Genomic DNA, 16,936 nt, shown 5'->3' with positions numbered 1-16,936 from the left:
CTTTGCAGTTACTACTCAAAAAGGTTTAATCGCCGTCAGCTAGCTAGCGGAAGTTCTCGAAATGGACAGCACATATCCGCTTGACTGATCGCGCGCGCACATCCACACATGCCATGACTGAATTCCCGGCACACGCGGCACTGACTTCCACTCTACTGACTTCTGCTGACGATGCTCCTCGATGGCTGCAGCAGGCGCATGAAGCAGGGTCACATTCTTCAGCTTGTCGCTAAGTTGTGAGACCATCTCATGCGCCTACTGAATGGATTCGGTGCATCCAGACCTCAGGTTGTGCAAGGACGCATGATGCTTAACGAGTCCACCCACACCGTCACAGGCGTTCTTCCCATGGCCGTTAGCGGAAAATATCCACCTTGCAGACGTGAACTTGGTGCGGCACACATCATACAGTTGATACCTATTTTTAAAATGGCTTGCTGCGCCATCACTGACGTAGGCTACGTGACAGTAGATGGGCACTTCCTCATCCAACATCTCGTGCACTTTGCCTAGGGCGCAACAGGCGTCGTGGTGCATGTCGTCGCTTATGATGGCAAAACTGTGTGTGGCTTTCCTTGTGGTGGCAACACAGGTGAAGATGGAGATTTGCTTTTTATGCCAATGGTACGATTGCGTTTCGTTTGGAAGCAGGACAGTCCAGTTTTCAGCAAAATCAAAATGAAGGACAATGCTCCCACGCTGCTCGCACATCTTTGCTTCATGAATAGCCGCTGCTTGAGTGCGGCGTATGTAATCGTGCGGGATCCATTTGGTCACCCATTTGACGAGCTCTTTTAGAAAAAGGGTGGGAGACAACGTCTTCTTTATCAAGTCGCCACTTTCCCATACGGCAAATGTGATCTTGTCCTCGTCAACCATTCCCAGATAAGCCAGACTGAGGCTTTGAGTCCATGGGCAGCGCTCGCACTCACCTAGCATACAGTCTGTGGTTTGGGAGCCGCAAAGACATAGTTCTTTGATGCCTTCCAATGACCTTGCTATACCAGTTGCATTCTCAAGTGCGGAGACACAAAGGTTTGTATTAGCGCAATAAACGCAAACGCAAACATCTTGTTGCGGTGCCAGCACCACAAATTTTGGACGCAGGCTGTAAAACTTTGACAAGGCAATGGCAGTTTCGGAGTGAGCGGCTTTGAACATATGGAAAGTCTCACGAATCGAACGTGTCATGAACTGCTTTGAGACGTATTCTGTCTGGCCGTTCGTGATGACGGACACAACGTCCTTCTCATTCGGGAGCCGAGAGCACCCAAGTTCGTCCTTATGAAGTAGTCGAGCGCCGCCTGTACGTCGGATGGGCTTAGCCTTGACCTCGTGTACGGATCAAAATCTGGCCATGTATATACCATACTTCTCTCGCCAATTTCGAGCCTTTCTGAGCATGTACATTGTGACGGCTGGGATTGCCTCTTGAACGCGTTTGTTTTCAATTTCTGGTGGCACGATGGTTAAGAGACGGAGACGCTCTCGATAGGAACTTGAAGCCTCGTACGCTTGATTCAAGCTGTTTAACCATCCAGCGCACGAACGGCACTCTCTCACCGATGGCTCAGGTGTGCTGACGCTTCCGTATGCAGTGCTTAAAGTTGAACGGATCTTTGTCACTACGACGGATTCAATCTGGGCCTGTTTTGTTTTCCGTAAGACCGCCTGCTGCGTTTGTGAATGGTAGATGGGGGCTTCAGTGATGAAACACCAGTAGTGAGGTGGACGTAGCTGTTCAAGTCGTCAATTGCTTCTTCTTCCTGAAGAAATGTCTCGTCTGCTTCGTCGCGGTTCTCACTTGATGAAGAGATGACTTCCTTGAGGCGCGTCAAACAGTGCTGGCAAACCTCGCCGGTGTCACGAATATCCTTAGCCTCTGGCAGTAGCTTCCGTAGAGACGCAACATCCAAAACGTTTACGCAACGAAAATTTCTTTTCTTGGCAATCTTCTTCTTGTGAACGCGTAAATAATCCGCACAGATTACGCGGACTGAGCTGTGAGCACCATGCATCGCGTATTGTAACAGCCACACCAAGTCGAGACGTTTTACTGAACAGTGCCGCACTCGTTCTGTCGTTCTTCTGCACCGCTGTCGGGACTGAATTTTCGGGAACGCCTCGCGGTTTCACGTTTTATGAAGAGGGTTGTCTAAAGTTTTCGCTGTGACAACGTGTGGCCCACGCTCATCGTCGAAGGACAAAGTCCGTCTGGCGCCACCAGTGACCTATGCAGTGCTCTATGCCGACCGCGAAGGTCGTATTTTGATGGTTCTATGCCGACCGCGAAGGTCGATATTCGATGGTGGCAAAGTGCTAGAGGCCCATGACTTTATAGACAGGTGCACGGTAATAAACCCCAGGTGGTAAAAATTTTCGGAGTCCTCCACTACAGCGTGCCTCATGATCAGATCGTCGTTTTGGGACGTAAAACGTCACCTACATGCCCTTCTCGGCGTGGGAAAGCACGTTGGCAACGTGCTGACAAAACATAATAAATTAGTCAGCTTCCGCAGCTTCTGGCACAAACATGCAGCGCTTCACGTTTTCAAACAGCTGAAACGCAGGGGTAAACGTCGAGGTAATACAGGAAATCGTTATCTGTGAGCGACGCGGAAAACTAAGTGAACGGCTTGTGCAATGACTGTGTAACTTTTTCAAAAGCTTATTTGCACACGTTGTGCATCGCACTATGCGGTTGAAGGTTCCCGCGTATCCATTGCAAGGGGAGGAAGGGTAGCGGGCAGTGAGAAAGCACCTTCGTAACGGCACAAATGCTGATTATGGACGTCGTCAGTTACGGACAAGGCTGCCTTGGGGCCGCTTTACTGTGTGCGTCAGGCTGGTTTTGGCAAGGTCATTCAAAAGAAGCGCTCGCGGTGCTTCGCAGGCTCTTGACAAGAGAAAAATGTTGGCGTAGGTTGAGGTTCTAGGCTGCAAACTGGTTACGCGCTCTCACATTACGCGCTCTCACATCCCGCGCACGCTAGACACAAATAAAACCTCAGGATACATTTTTGTTCGACACAAGCTACCAGAGTGAAGTTCTTCTGCAGCAAAAAATTGCAACTGTAGATTGAGGTACAATACCGGCTCACAGACAACCAGCAAGGGCAATGAGGCAAGCACCCTCCGCAAGGGCTACTTTGGCCCGCTATATTTCGTGAACAAAGCAAATGAGGACACATAATATTGAAACGATGTTTTGACTGACGTAAGTGGGTTTCGATCCAAAAGTTTGGTTAAAATTGGGACCAGAGTTTTTTTTATTTTATTTTTTGAAAACTCGCTTTTTTGAAAAGAATCGCTTCTTTAACTATTTTTTTCATCTTTCACGCTGCTTCTAGGAAAACAATCTTTTGCGGGAATGTTTCGTGGACATTTTTCTATATTTGACACATTTTTGAAGTTTCTGAATAAAATAGGAAACGCGCCAAGGCGCTTGGAAGATAGCAAACTTTTTTTCTTTGGGCCGAGTTTGCCATTTTTTCATATTTTTTCCATTTTGCGGACAGCGTAAGGAAGTATGGATGCGTATTAAAACCTGTAGAAAAAACTTTCGACACAAGAAGAGCTTGGGTGGGGGCTAGTTGGAACATACTGTAGAAAAATTTTTTAGCGCTGCAAAGTTGAGGACGAAAAAACATGGACAACACAGACGAAGCGCATCTAACAACTGAATTTATTGAACCAAGAAGGTCAAAAAGGAGAGGAATAAAAGACGTAACATACGAAAGAAAGGGCACTGTAGGCAAACCACGCATGAGCCAAGCATCGGTGCTATCTATGCAGTGAAACACGTGCATAAATCTAATTCAAACTTTACGTCTGTATCAATGAGGTCACTTATGATCCGATTACATTTATATTTGTGTCATGTTTAGTGTCATGTTTAGTTTTGCTTTAGAAACATCTGGCGTCTTTTCGTTTTGCCTTTAGAAAACATCTGGCGTCTTTCGTTGGTTTATTTCATCAAACGACGGCGTTTTGAAGAAAATTTTTATTGTTTAATCACGCACAGGAGAAATCTCACCAGGCACTACCTTGGAGGTAAACAATGGCTGCTAATGGGAATGAGAGACAGAAGAAGTCGGCTTTTAGCTAACACTTACACTTCTACTTCTTCTAACGTTTCCTACTGGAACATGCCAATGGCTGCTAATGGGGAATGAGAGACAGAAGAATTCGGCTTTTAGTTAACGCGCACGCTGCGCATTTTTTATTGTTCAACAACGCACAGGAGAAATCTCCCACCGGTACCACCTTGGAGGTCAAGATCTGGTACTATCGTTAAGACTGGTTACGCACTACGACGGGGACGAACGGGTGCCGCTTTAAGGAGATTCGCCCGTAAAATTTTCAGATTTATTGTGACTGTATTAATGAGGATATAGGTTTGTGCCAAATATGACACACCATGCAGATGGGCGAGCAATATTGCTGCCATGGCTGAAAAACGAAATATCACTTTTTTTAAGGTGATGTGTGGAATGAAGCAAAGCGTTTTCTTCCTGTGGCATAATTGGACATCTCACTTAGTGCGCCGATATCTCTGTACAAGATGGCCGCTAATACTTTTGTCTGTCTTGCTATACTTTCCCGCTCGAATTATCAACCACTGATTTGCGTAGTTGTGAACATCGACATGAACTGGCCGGAGCTCACATAATTTTTGCATGTGCCCATGCCAATATTGTAACAAAAAATTTCCAGGTACTGTTCCTGGCACCTCACACTTTCGTGACAGAGCTAAAACCTACCACAGCCTAAATCCTGCACAACAGAGCTGTGCTGCATGATCTCAGAGGCTGTGCTTTATTTATATTGGTATTGTGCAGCACAACATAGATGGCAGCATATTGCGCATTTCGTCACTAATATGCATGCTGTGCCAAATATGGCACATACCGATTTCCGGCTGTATACCGTAGTTGCAAAAGGAATTGAAAAAAGTAATAAAGAGCATGAATTTTTAAGGTCATGAGATATGCCAGAATAAATTTTTCATGCTTCTGCAGCGAAAAAAGGTTGCGATACAAAAATCCCAATCACTGTCGTTCGCATGCCAAACTTGCGCGTGTATTGCGAAATCTATTTCACGTTGTTTTTCTTGCTGCCGCATGGATGGCAGCACTTTCTTATGTTAAGTATAAATAACTATGGGAATTAATCTGGCAATGTCACATTCTCAACTAGGTCTATTGCGCCCTCAATAAAAAATGTTAACTGATGTGTGCCAAATATGGGAGGATATGCAATAGAGGGTTAGAGGGGATCAGCAGACGGCTCATACCATTGTAGGCACGAGCCGTCTCATAAATTACCTTTGTAGGCGTTGCGCTCTAATTGCAAAACTTCCGTTCAAGCCATAAGGGGTATTCACACGAGGGAGAAATCCGCGGGGGACACGGAGGGGACTGCGGGTCACGTGACCGCGACGTCACGGATTAGTGAGTGGGCGCGACCCCCCGCGCCTCCTCGAAGGACACGCGGACCTTTCCCCGACAGAAAAACGATCCCCGGCGGTGGAGGATATTGCGGAATTACGGGCTCTTGTTTGGCCATATTGTTCCACTTGCTCCCGCAGAGAGCGGTGTCCAGTCTGCAGCTGGTCGTCTGCAGCTCGTCGTCAGCGGCTGGTAAAACGGGCGTACAAGCCACCAGAGTAGTTTGGTTACACTGGTCTCCCCCTCCGTTCGGCTCAACCGTGTGAGTGGGGTACATTTGTGGGGAATTCTCCTCGCGAGCTGACGTCACTAGGCTCTGCCCTTATCCCCCGAGGATTTGTCATCCTTGTGAATACCGCTACAGCAGTGGTGGAACCTGAGGCCGGGGGGGGGGGCGATAGCGGTGATGTCACTCCCCCAAAAAAGCCAGCCCTGCCCCCTCTCCTTCAGTGCCTGTCGTCCACCTCTTTTATCAGGCTGCCTGTTGAGTTCGCACTCATTGTCCGGTTGCTACTGCCCAAAAGGGGTAAAGAGAATGTTGTCCCAGCTCTACCCTTTCCTGCTTCCCTTTGCACATTTCCAACGAAGGCTTCTTAAGCGCCATCATCATCCCCTCTGAGCTGTTGTAAATATGCGTGACCCACCAAAATGCACTGCTGATGTGGTGGCTTCACCCTTTGAACCTCCCCCCCCCCCGCCCCCATCGGATGATCAACCCTCCCCTCCCTCAAACTAGGCACCTGGATCCGCCTCTGAGCCATAGGTAGGTCACTTCTCTTACTGCAGCGGCTGCGTTTCCTAAAGGAGTGAGCTGCTAACTTATATTCGTATAAAATTCTTATTTGTTGCTACCGGATTCACTATTTCGCTCTCGCGGTGAAGCTGTGACCCTTTTTTTTCTAGCGTACGACGGTTTTCGACGTTGCGCGTTCGAGGAGAGCAAATGGTTCGGCTGGGCACCATGATAGCAAACGCGTCGCACCGCTCTGGGCAACACGCGAGGATTTTACAAGCCGCAGCGGCAGAAGAATGATAATAATATCTGGGGTTTAACGTCCCAAAACCACGATATGATTATGAGAGACGCCGTAGTGGAAGGCTCCTGAATTTTCGACCACCTGGGGTTCTTTAACGTGCACCTAGATCTAAGTACACGGGCCTCAAGCATTTTCGCCTCCATAGAAAATGCAGCCGCCGCAGCCGGGATTCGATCCCGCGACGTTCGGGTCAGCAGTCGAGTGCCATAACCACTAAACCACCGTGGCGGGGCGGCAGAATAAACGCAATTCAACAGTGCGTTAAACCTGCATTTGTTTCGTATTTAAACTCTGGCAAGGCATCTAATTGTGATCGCCGCGCCTCAGGCTCAACGAAATTAATTTTTTATGGACAAAAAAAAAAACGTTTTTACATGTTGCCATATTAGTCGAGCATTCTTGTGGTATTTTCAGTTTAAATTAATCCTTCGGTAACTATGTCTTGCATGACAGGTCGAAATTCAGTTTAACGAAGTTTCGATATAACGAATTAAATTGCCGATTTTACCAATTTCCCTATATTGAAATTTAACTGTTCTCTGTACTATTCAAATAGCATTAAGTCATTTTTATTTTTTAACGTGCGTACTAGAGAGTGACATATCGAGCGACATGGTGTCTACCCATCTTAACATAAAACTAAGTTCTGTTTCACTCGGGGAATTTTAGCAGTAACACTCAGGGAAAACTTGAAAAACTCAGGGAATTTAGAAATGTCAACTCGGTAGACACCCTGTGGTCTACATAGCAATATCTATCTATCCAAGGCTACCAGCCTCGATGGCCTATACCTAGCAACGCAAAGGGTGACTTGAGGTTCCGACATGTCGCCGACTCTCTCGCAGACAATTTGTCGACGAAAAGACCGAGGCAGCCACGCTTTACAACACCTGTTCTATACATCATAGACCCCTCGCTACCGCGATCACGAATGGATCCGAAACAAATCTTGTCCAGCTGCTGGTGCTCACTGATCACGGTGATGATGACATTGTTCAAGAACCGTCAAGAACCCTTTCTACACACACACACACACACACACACACACACACACGGGCTCGTAAAATGTGCGTGCATTCTCCGTCACAACGGACAAGTATAAGCACTACGAATCATAATAATAAAGGGCGCGAAAAGGGAGAGACAAAAAGGGAGGAACTACACAGAAAGAGCGCTGTGTGTAGTTCTTCCCTTTTTGTCTCTCGTTTTTTCGCGCTGCCTATCATTATGCATCCATACCAACTAGCCCAGCTCACCGCTCTTTTGAACTACATGTCAGCTTACCGCTTATGGTATGGGTATGTTGCTATTGGCAGCGTTACCAACTGTAAACAACTAGTTATATAGCGCATATGCGGCCCTTTAACATATGTGTGTGCGTAAAAATTTGTACATATCCTTAGCGTAATTTCTTATCGTTTCGCTCAGTAAAAGAAACACGGTTCATCCCTCCGTCATAGGAATCGGAATAACACGAAAGTAAAGCGTGCCCTCACAGAAGTAACTGCACGTTTACTGTACATTCATTAAGAGAGTTTACACAATGTATATTGATGTCTGGCAGCTAATGGTGACGTTTAACGTGTATGCACCCACTTTGATGATTGGTGGTACATCTCTATCCCGAGACTAACGTCCATGTTAAATGATTAAACAAACCCTTGTGGTAGCTGTAGCAGTTAACGGTGAAAGCGTAATCAGAGAACGAGGTGTGATAGCCAGAAGAACATCGCATATTGGACGTAGAACTTGGTTGCCATCCCGCGGCAAGTTAAAATGTGATTGAACACCACGGCCGGACTAGAGGGAAACGCAAAGCGCGTCGTGCCGCTCCGGTAGCCCGGCCGCGATTTTTCTCGGGGCGAGCGCGTGAGCATGGAACGCGGTGTTACAGCCAGGTGAGGCAGGCGCACGTCGCAGAGCTATTTTTGGTTTGTATTCTCGTGATGCTGAGCGAGGCCGACGCTTTTACGACGCTTGGGCAAAGGTCGCCACCTCGCGGTGTGTTAAAGCATTGACAAAATTCAACTTCTATTGAAAACGCGCCGAATGGGACGGACGCGTAAACGCGTTGCAGGTGCTAGTCGCGGAGGCCACAGCAATGACGAATTACTTTACCTTACCACTCCCAGAGGTCAACACCACCCAGCCGACCAGGAGAGTGGTAGATATAAAAGGTGCAATCGTAAAGCCTCCACACTCTAAGCCAAAATCGAGTATTTTGGGAGTGTTTCTGCCACACAACAACAATCGTCATCCACCTCGCGTGCTTTCCTCGCGTTATCACCGTGGTCGGGCACTTTCCGGTCACGAACGGCACGCGCGTTATCAGCGTGACATAGCATTCTTGACAGGAAAGTGACGATGGCTGGGTTTTCAAGAAAGGAAACGCGAGCAAGCCAGATGACGATTATTGTTGTGTGGCAGAAATACTCCCCAAATACTCGATTTTGGCTTAGAGTGCAGAGTCTGTGTCTGTGGCGCAGTGGATAGCGTGCCCGGCATCTGTTGTTGCGGATCGAGCGGACGTGGGTTCGATGCCCGTTGACGGTACCTTTTTTTCTTTGCCATCTGATTGTGTATATTTTTTCGACGTCATTTCCGTGACGGAAATACGTCACTGAAGTCTTGGTGGACCCCAGCATAAAACACTTTCGTGTTAAAATTAAGGCACAGTCCTCCTCCTGCCGCATGCTTCGCATAATATCGAACCCATGGAACGAGGGATCTGCCGACTGTTTAGTAAAGGCTCGCATTTCTTGCGTGTCTTTTCAAAAGTGAAACACACTGCAGGCATAATGACGCAACTTTTTCTTTGCGCACAGGTCGCGTCGTCCGCTCTCTTCCTCTGGCTCCGACCACGTGGCAAACCGCAAGGGTGGTCCACCTCGAAGAAGCAGCAAGGCAAGCAAAGGCAGAAGTAGCCGTGAGGCTAGCCGGGCAAGCTCGCACCGCAAGAAGGGTCGCAAGCAGAAGCGATCACCGCGCACGGAAGAAGCCACGTCGTCGTCGGAGGCACACCGGAAGATAAAGCAACAGGGCAAGAAATCGCAACGCACGCCTGAGACGTCCACGTCTCAGGACGCAGAAAGCAGTTCGTGAAATGCGGGTTACGGTCGTGTACCACGGGGCTTGCAGATACGTACTGCCCAGGCTGTACGTTCGCGCACAAAGCTACTGAAAAAAAAAATGGACGATGCAAATCGATGTGCCAGAAAATTGGGCTTTTCACGCACACTTGAGGACTGCCGCCATTGACTTCACTGTGGTGGCGCGAGCGGTCCAGTATGAAGACAGTGCTTACCGCATCTATAGCGTCCGCGAAAACCACGGCATGCTTTCTCGCTTTTTTTACACCGCGCTTTTTGCATATGAAAGCCCTAGGACGCGACCGCTATCTTGCATTGTAAATATTCTACACTGTGAAGTGATCAAACTCTGCAACTACTTAGTGTCGTTAATAAAGTTGGACTACATGATTCGATGTTGTGAAGCGTGCGTACGGAGTACCCCCAGAACGAGTCTTGAAGAATGATTGTAGAGCCCTCTTTCACAAGAAAAGTTCATAACAAGACACGGAAACTTGTCGCCATTAACCTACTTGCTGCTGGGCTGGACGTTGAGAAATACCGTTTGCCATTATGGCAACTTGTGGCGTGAATTCATGCATCCCCACGGAGCGGTCCTACTTGGTAGTGTCTGGCAGCACGGTATGTTCAGGCTCCCGAATGCAGTTTGTAATGTACGCCTTCAGCGCACGAACGTGTTACCTTTCCTGGTGGCGTGTGTCTCGCTTGTGCAATGCAGTCACTCATGGGATTCACCTACCATGGGTGCTGCCTTTCTGCGTTGCTTAATTAACGCAGCACTACTTTGGTGTAACAACACTTAATGTGAACAATAGAATACGCGCAAAAAATAGTACCGCATGTTACTGGGATCTGGTGGCACTTAGGCATCATAGGTACTTTCGATCAAGACGAGAACGCACCGCGAAACAACGTTGTTAAGCCCCAACCACATCCTAAGAAAAAAAAGACTCAAAAGCGGGTCACGGCCGCGTGACACTCTTCGGGTGTCCATTTGACCCCTTTTGGAAGGTAGATGAAGAGAAAGAGAGTTAGCATTTGGGCTGGAGTCACGGGACTTTCCTGAAGCGCGTTTCGATTGGCTTCCGCGATGAAGGCGCCGTCGTATGCGCTATACGTATCGTGCGTTTGCCGTTCGGCGCCGTTTTGGCGCGGTGGCTCGCCTCCCTCGCCGACGGAGCCAACCGGGCTGGCCGCGCCTCGGCCTCCTCTTTCAGTGTGCTCGGTCTCTTGGAATGCGATGCGTCGGTTGCGCGGGGTGCTTCAGTTGGCTGTCGTGCAGTGTTGTGTTCGAACAAAAATGCGCATCTTTGGTGGCGTTGACGCCAGGCTCCGTGCTCGAAGTCATGCTTGGAGGGCGGAATATTCATGGAGCTGCGGACACGGACAACGTGCGCCCGTTAATAGTGAGTGTACTGCTTTAGTAGGTACTAACTACACAGCTTTAGCTGGGCGTCTGCAGCAGCTCTACAGAAATTGTCTGCCAGTCATTTCCAACAGCAGCTTGCGTCTACGGGGCTGTTGCGGTTGCCCAACTAAAGCTGTCAGTTAACGGGTTCACACCGTTATGCGCGTTGCTGTACATGCTCCCATAAATTGAGCGATGCAAACAATTATCAAGGGTCAATTTTTGGTGATCGCACATTGTGTCTGCACTGCTGAAGGTGCAAGATGTCGTTCTGAGATGCGCTTTAGTCTACTCCATAACAAAATGTCCATCAACCTTGAGTGCGCAGCGTGCTTCCGCGCGTGGGCACGTGAAAAAATAAAGCCCGTCTACAGAACGCTTAGACGCACTATGTATAATGGTTTTTCTTGGCTTAAACACGGTAGTTTGAGGAGCAGATATAGTAGGATGCTTCCATCACGTACGCGTTAGTCACCTAAGTTGGACACGCCTCGCCGGTAAGGCGAAAAAGCTAGACTTTCGACGGCGCGCGTTGTTGCGGTCGCAACCGTGCACTTTTTTCCTTCGTTTCATATACAGCTTTTTTGGACACCAGCGGTCTAGTTAGCGTGAACGACACCACGTGGCGTATCGACCTTGAAGAATTCAAAAGTCCCGTCCAAGACGTATGCAGTGAGGCGGCACTAAATAAAAGAGGATCAAAAGAAACGGTACACACGCCCCGAGACTGTCGCTGCACCTCAGTGCGCAGAAAAGAGAGCGCTGTGTGTCGGCGTTATCTCGACGGTGACGACTGGCAATGAATCGGCAGTTTTTCTAGACTTACCGTGCCAAATGTCTGGCCATTATAGACGCACCTGCGATGCATCAAGAGAATCGTGTTTTTTTATTTGTTTGTTTGTTTAGTGTTATGTCCGGTGTTGTCGTCGGCCCATAGACGTACGCGTGGGTCGCGGTAGTCTCAAAAAGCGTAGACAGCCTCGAACGGTTAAAAACAAGTTTATTCCTACTCGGATGGAGGCGGCAGCCGAACTGCCGGGGGAAACGATCGGTGGCTCGTTTGAGCCGAGCGGGGAAAGGAGAGGAGTCAACATCTGGAAGTAGTTTCAGCATCCGGTCCTTCGCGGGGCTCGCTCGTGACACAGGGAGTGCTTCGAACACAACATCTCCTCCCTCCTTAGATTGTCGCTTGGAAGCGATCTGGGGGCCGCCGTGGGCGCGTGGACGCTCTGGGCGCACTAGGAAGAGAAGTCTCCGCTCGCTGGGTGTCGCTTCTCTTGTGTTCAGAGCCGGCGGGCGGCGGCGCCGATTCATCTGGTGCGAGATGCCAGGCTAAGTGGGACGAAGCTTCCGTCGAGGTGGCTGCTTGAATGGGAGGTTCCCTTGGCAAATTACCTGAACGACGTAGCTGATTAAGGTGGCGGCGTGTGGCCTTTCCGCCGATGTCGACGAGCCATGACCGCAAACCTATGCGTTTGAGTGCCGTCGCTTCAACCCAGCCGGGCTTTCTGTGGAACTGGCGGGCGTATATGCGCTGTCCACTTTCAATTCTCCTGCTACGCGGGAGCTTTTCTTCCTCCGACGGTGTTTTCGCTGAGGGCTCCGGGACAATTGCTGTCAGCTGGGTTCTCATTTCTCGTCCGAACATCAATTTCGCTGGCGTTTGATCAGTAGTGCTTTGAACAGTGTTGTGCTGTCTGAAGAGAAAGCGCGCGATGCGGCGTTGCATTGTCCCAGTCTGATCTTTAGTAAGGGCGCGTTTTAGCTCAGCCACGTAGCGCTCGGCTTGTCCGTTCGTCGCCGGGTGGTAAGGAGCTGATGAAACAGACGAGACGCCGTTGTCGCTGTAGAACTTGAGAATCTCCGCGGACACAAACGGAGTGCCGTTGTCCGAGACCACCTTGCGCGGTAGACCGAACGTTGCAAACAACGACCGCAGAGTGTCGATAACTGCTGCCGATGTCGTTGTAGCCATTTGTTTTACCTCAAGCCACTTGGTGTATGCGTCTACAACCACCAGGAATGAGCATCCTTCGATAGGTCCAGCAAAATCAATGTGCAGGGTGTGCCAAGGCGCGTCTGGTCTTTCCCATTCAGGAATAGGGGCTCTTGGCGGACTTCTGTGGTTGCATTGGCAAGGCTGGCAATCTTTAACTGTCGATTCTATATCACCGTCGATACCAGGCCACCACATATAACTTCTGGCACACTTTTTCATGGCAACAATGCCTCGATGACCTGCGTGGACAAGCGACATGGCCTGTTCGCGAAGTGCCGCTGGAATTACAACTCTTGATCCCAAGGTGACGCAACCGCGATGAGTGCTCAACTCCGTAGCTCGCTTGCGGTAAGCGTTGAAGTGTTCACCGTTTAGCTTCTGCACGTTGCCTTCTTGTATAGCTGCATAGACTTCCTTCAAGACAGTGCACTCCTGCGTTGACGCTGCTACCGTGTCAGCTGTTAGCGGAGGGTTCGGCAGCGCCTCGAACATGAGTATATCACCCGGCAGGGGTGGTTCATCCATTGTGGTGTCTAGCGGCAGGCGGCTTAGTGCGTCGGCGTTCTGGTGTTTCTTCCCAGTGCGATGTACGAGTTCGTAATCGTACGACGACATCTTGATGCACCACCGTGTCATTCGCGGCGACAAAGTCTGTGGCATTGGCTTCTGGGGACCCATAATAACCAATAAGGGCCGGTGATCTGTTATGAATGTCACTTTTCTGCCCGTGATGTACTGCCGAAAGTGATCTGCTGCGTAGACGATGGCAAGTCCCTCTTTATCTAGCTGGGAATAATTCCTCTCTGCCTGCGACAGGGTGCGCGATGCGAAAGCGATCGGGGCTTCCCGTCCCTGGTCGTCAGCTTGGGAGAGGACTGCTCCCACTCCGTATGGTGATGCGTCACAGGCTAGCAGTAGGGGTCTCCTTTCGTCGTAGTGTCGCAGAACTGTAGACTTACGAAGTAGTTGCTTAAGGGCAACAAATGACTCTTGGTGGCGTGGCGACCAAGTCCATGGGACTTCTTTCTGCAGGAGCTGGTACAGATCGTTGGCCACTGTAGCTCGATGTTCTAAGAACCGGTCGTAGAACGTTATTAGCCCTAAGAACGACTGGAGTTCTTGCTTGTTAGTAGGCGCTCGTGCTTCAGTGAATGCTCGAACTTTGTCTTCAGTGGGATGGATACCCTGCGCGTCAACTTGATGTCCAAGAAACTTCACTTCAGGGACCGCAAAAACACATTTTTCTTTGCTGATGCGCAAGTTAGCATTTGATAGCTTTTCCAAAATGAGCTCCAAGCGTTCTGTGTGCTCTTCATTGGAGGCGCCACCGACAATAACATCGTCCAAGTAGACGCAAACGCCAGGGATCCCGCTAAGTGTAGACTCCATAAATTTCTGGAAGATTGCTGGCGCTGCAGATATTCCGAATGGTAGCCTTTTAACTTTGTAGAGACCCTTAATGGTGTTTATCGTGAGCAGTTCAGACGTTGATTCGCTCACCTTCAGCTGCTGGTAGGCTTGTGTCAAGTCCAAGGTGCTGAAGATTTTTCCACCACGAAGCGTGCTAAAAACCTCTTCCGGTGTCGGCAGTGGGTAGGAAGATGCTTTTGCCGCCAGGTTGACAGTGCTCCGGTAGTCTCCGCAGAGGCGTAGGGTACCGTTCTTCTTTCGGACGACAACGAGTGGTGTAGCCCATTCCGAATGTTGCGTCGGTTCGATGATCCCTTGTTCCTGCAGTCGGTCAAGCTCATTCTCGACAGACGTTCGTAGGGCGAAAGGCACCGACCTAGCTTTCAAAAATTTCGGCGTCGCATCCTCCCGAAGCTCCAGTGTGACTGGAGGTCCGTTGTTTCCAGGTATTTCTTCGGAGAAAACCGCTTTGTACTTCTGTTGAAGCTCCTCCACTGACGGATAGCTGGGTGTGTGGTGAACTCCGCCAACGACCACTCCAAGAGGGGTGAACCAATTTCGTCCTAAAAGGCTTGATCCAGAACCGTGAACGACTAGCAAGGGGAGCTGATGGGTCTGACCGTTGTAGTACACGTCTACGTTGGCACAGCCCAGTAGTGGAAGAGAATGTCCGGACCACGTTCTCAGCTGCGTGTCGTCTTGCTGGAGAGCTGGCGCGTTCTCACGCCAAGTGGCGCGAAAAGTGTCCTCGCTGATGAGCGTACATGCTGCTCCGGAATCCACCTCAAACCTGATAGGGCGCTGGTGTACCATGACTTCAGTCGTAATCTTCGGTCTCGTGCCGAGGTTCACAACGGCGTTTAAGTCATATAGTGCCGATGACGTTAGTGCTGTTCGGCTTGTATCTTGCGTCTGGCCCTCCTGTGCGTCGACATTGTTATTCCGTTGCACTGAAGTCTTCGGTCGGAGCTGTTTGCGCTTCGTGATGCATGCCTTTTCAATGTGACCCAGTTTTTGGCAAAAATTGCAAGTCGCTGTCTTGTATCGACATACCTGGGGATCGTGCATGTCGTCGCATCGCCAACAGCGCTGTGTCTTCCTGCTTGCTTTCGCCTTAGACGTGGAATGACCTGACTGCTGACTGGTGTGATGCACCGGCTCGACGTACCGTCGAATATCCCTCTGCTGGTGACCGGCGCTCTCCGCTCGTTGGGCGATGTTGTAGGCTTTGGAGAAGGTTAGACCCGTCTCCGCGAACAGGCGTTGTTGTAGGCCTTCGTCACGCAGTCCGCACACAAAACGGTCACGCAACATAACGTCCAAGGGGAGCATAGTGGTGTTAGCAGGTGTGGCAGTCGATCCTCCCTCCTGCGCAGTAGCTGAAGTTGTCGCGGTCAACGTCCCGAAATTGCAGTCAGCAGCGAGCTTTTTGAGAGCCGCTACGTATTCGGCCACTTTTTCGCCTTCCAGTTGGTCTCGCCGTTGGAAGCGGGCTCGACAGTAGACCTCCGATGGCCTTGGGTCATAGTGTTCTTGTAGCGCTGCTACGATGTCGTCGTAGTCAACGGCTGCTGGAGTGCGTGGCTGAATCAGGGCACAGACTGTGTCGTATGTCTGCTCCCCACACAGCGTTAGCAGATTGGCTCTCTTCATTGCTGCATCAGTGATGTTGTTAGCCTCGAAGTAAAATTGCAGGCGTCCAAACCATGATGACCATGATGAACTGTTGAATTCGGGTAGCCGATTTGGGAGCCCGTGCGTAGCCATAGCTTGTAGCTTGTCAATATCGTTGCGTAGCGTAGGTCCAAATCCACTTCCTCGTCGCCACTGTTATGTCCGGTGTTGTCGTCGGCCCATAGACGTACGCGTGGGTCGCGGTAGTCTCAAAAAGCGTAGACAGCCTCGAACGGTTAAAAACAAGTTTATTCCTACTCGGATGGAGGCGGCAGCCGAACTGCCGGGGGAAACGATCGGTGGCTCGTTTGAGCCGAGCGGGGAAAGGAGAGGAGTCAACATCTGGAAGTAGTTTCAGCATCCGGTCCTTCGCGGGGCTCGCTCGTGACACAGGGAGTGCTTCGAACACAACATTTAGTTTCTTGCGCTGCCGTACCGGCGAGCTTTTGGAGCAGCATGCTGCTTTCCGAGTTTCTTTTTGAGCTAGCGGGAACCATTATGTTTCGGTACGAACAGGATATTGTGGTTGCATAATGACCGAATTTCCTTTGGTGTACAACTTAGGTGTTGCTAGTTTGCTCCTTGCGTTACCTCAAATTAAAACTCGATAAGTTTGAGAACGGTAGGAATGACAGTAAAAAAAAAGAAGTTAAAGATAGTGTTTATTTGTTTTCATTTACTTCCTATCGAAATGTGGCTGCCACCGCAAGCTTGGCGCCGTCGAAGCGGGTGTGCAAAAATGATACCGTCGTTGAAAGATGATCTTCAACACCGGAAAATGTGCACTTCGTTAGTTTTTTTGTTAGGAATGAACGTATAGTAGAACACATACGACCGACGCGTTGTGCAATAACCTCTAGATCTGCCGC

General features: G+C 49.7%; 1 protein-coding gene across 1 annotated transcript; it reads right to left on the bottom strand.

Annotated features, from left to right (window-relative positions):
- Positions 1–255: 255 nt before the first annotated feature.
- Positions 256–16,160, bottom strand: LOC119382252 (uncharacterized protein K02A2.6-like). The gene is made up of 2 exons (XM_037649961.2): positions 12,380–16,160; positions 256–944 (listed from the first exon to the last, which is right to left on the bottom strand). Exons 1-2 carry the CDS (start codon positions 16,158–16,160, stop codon positions 256–258), a joined length of 4,470 nt encoding a protein of 1,489 aa, XP_037505889.2.
- Between the last annotated feature and the right edge of the window lie 776 nt (positions 16,161–16,936).

Source organism: Rhipicephalus sanguineus, chromosome 2 (assembly GCF_013339695.2).
Source record: "Rhipicephalus sanguineus isolate Rsan-2018 chromosome 2, BIME_Rsan_1.4, whole genome shotgun sequence".
Classification (NCBI taxonomy): domain Eukaryota; kingdom Metazoa; phylum Arthropoda; class Arachnida; order Ixodida; family Ixodidae; genus Rhipicephalus; species Rhipicephalus sanguineus.
The sequence above is the reverse complement of the archived record's forward strand: the minus strand, read 5'-3'. Positions and strand labels throughout refer to the sequence as shown.

Coding starts and splice junctions, on each gene's coding strand:
- LOC119382252 (XM_037649961.2), bottom strand. CDS start 16,160: ATGGCTACGCACGGGCTCCCAAATCGGCTACCCGAATTCAACAGTTCA. Junction 945..12,379: donor TAATCAGCTACGTCGTTCAG/GTAATTTGCCAA, acceptor CCCAAACCACAG/ACTGTATGCTAGGTGAGTGC.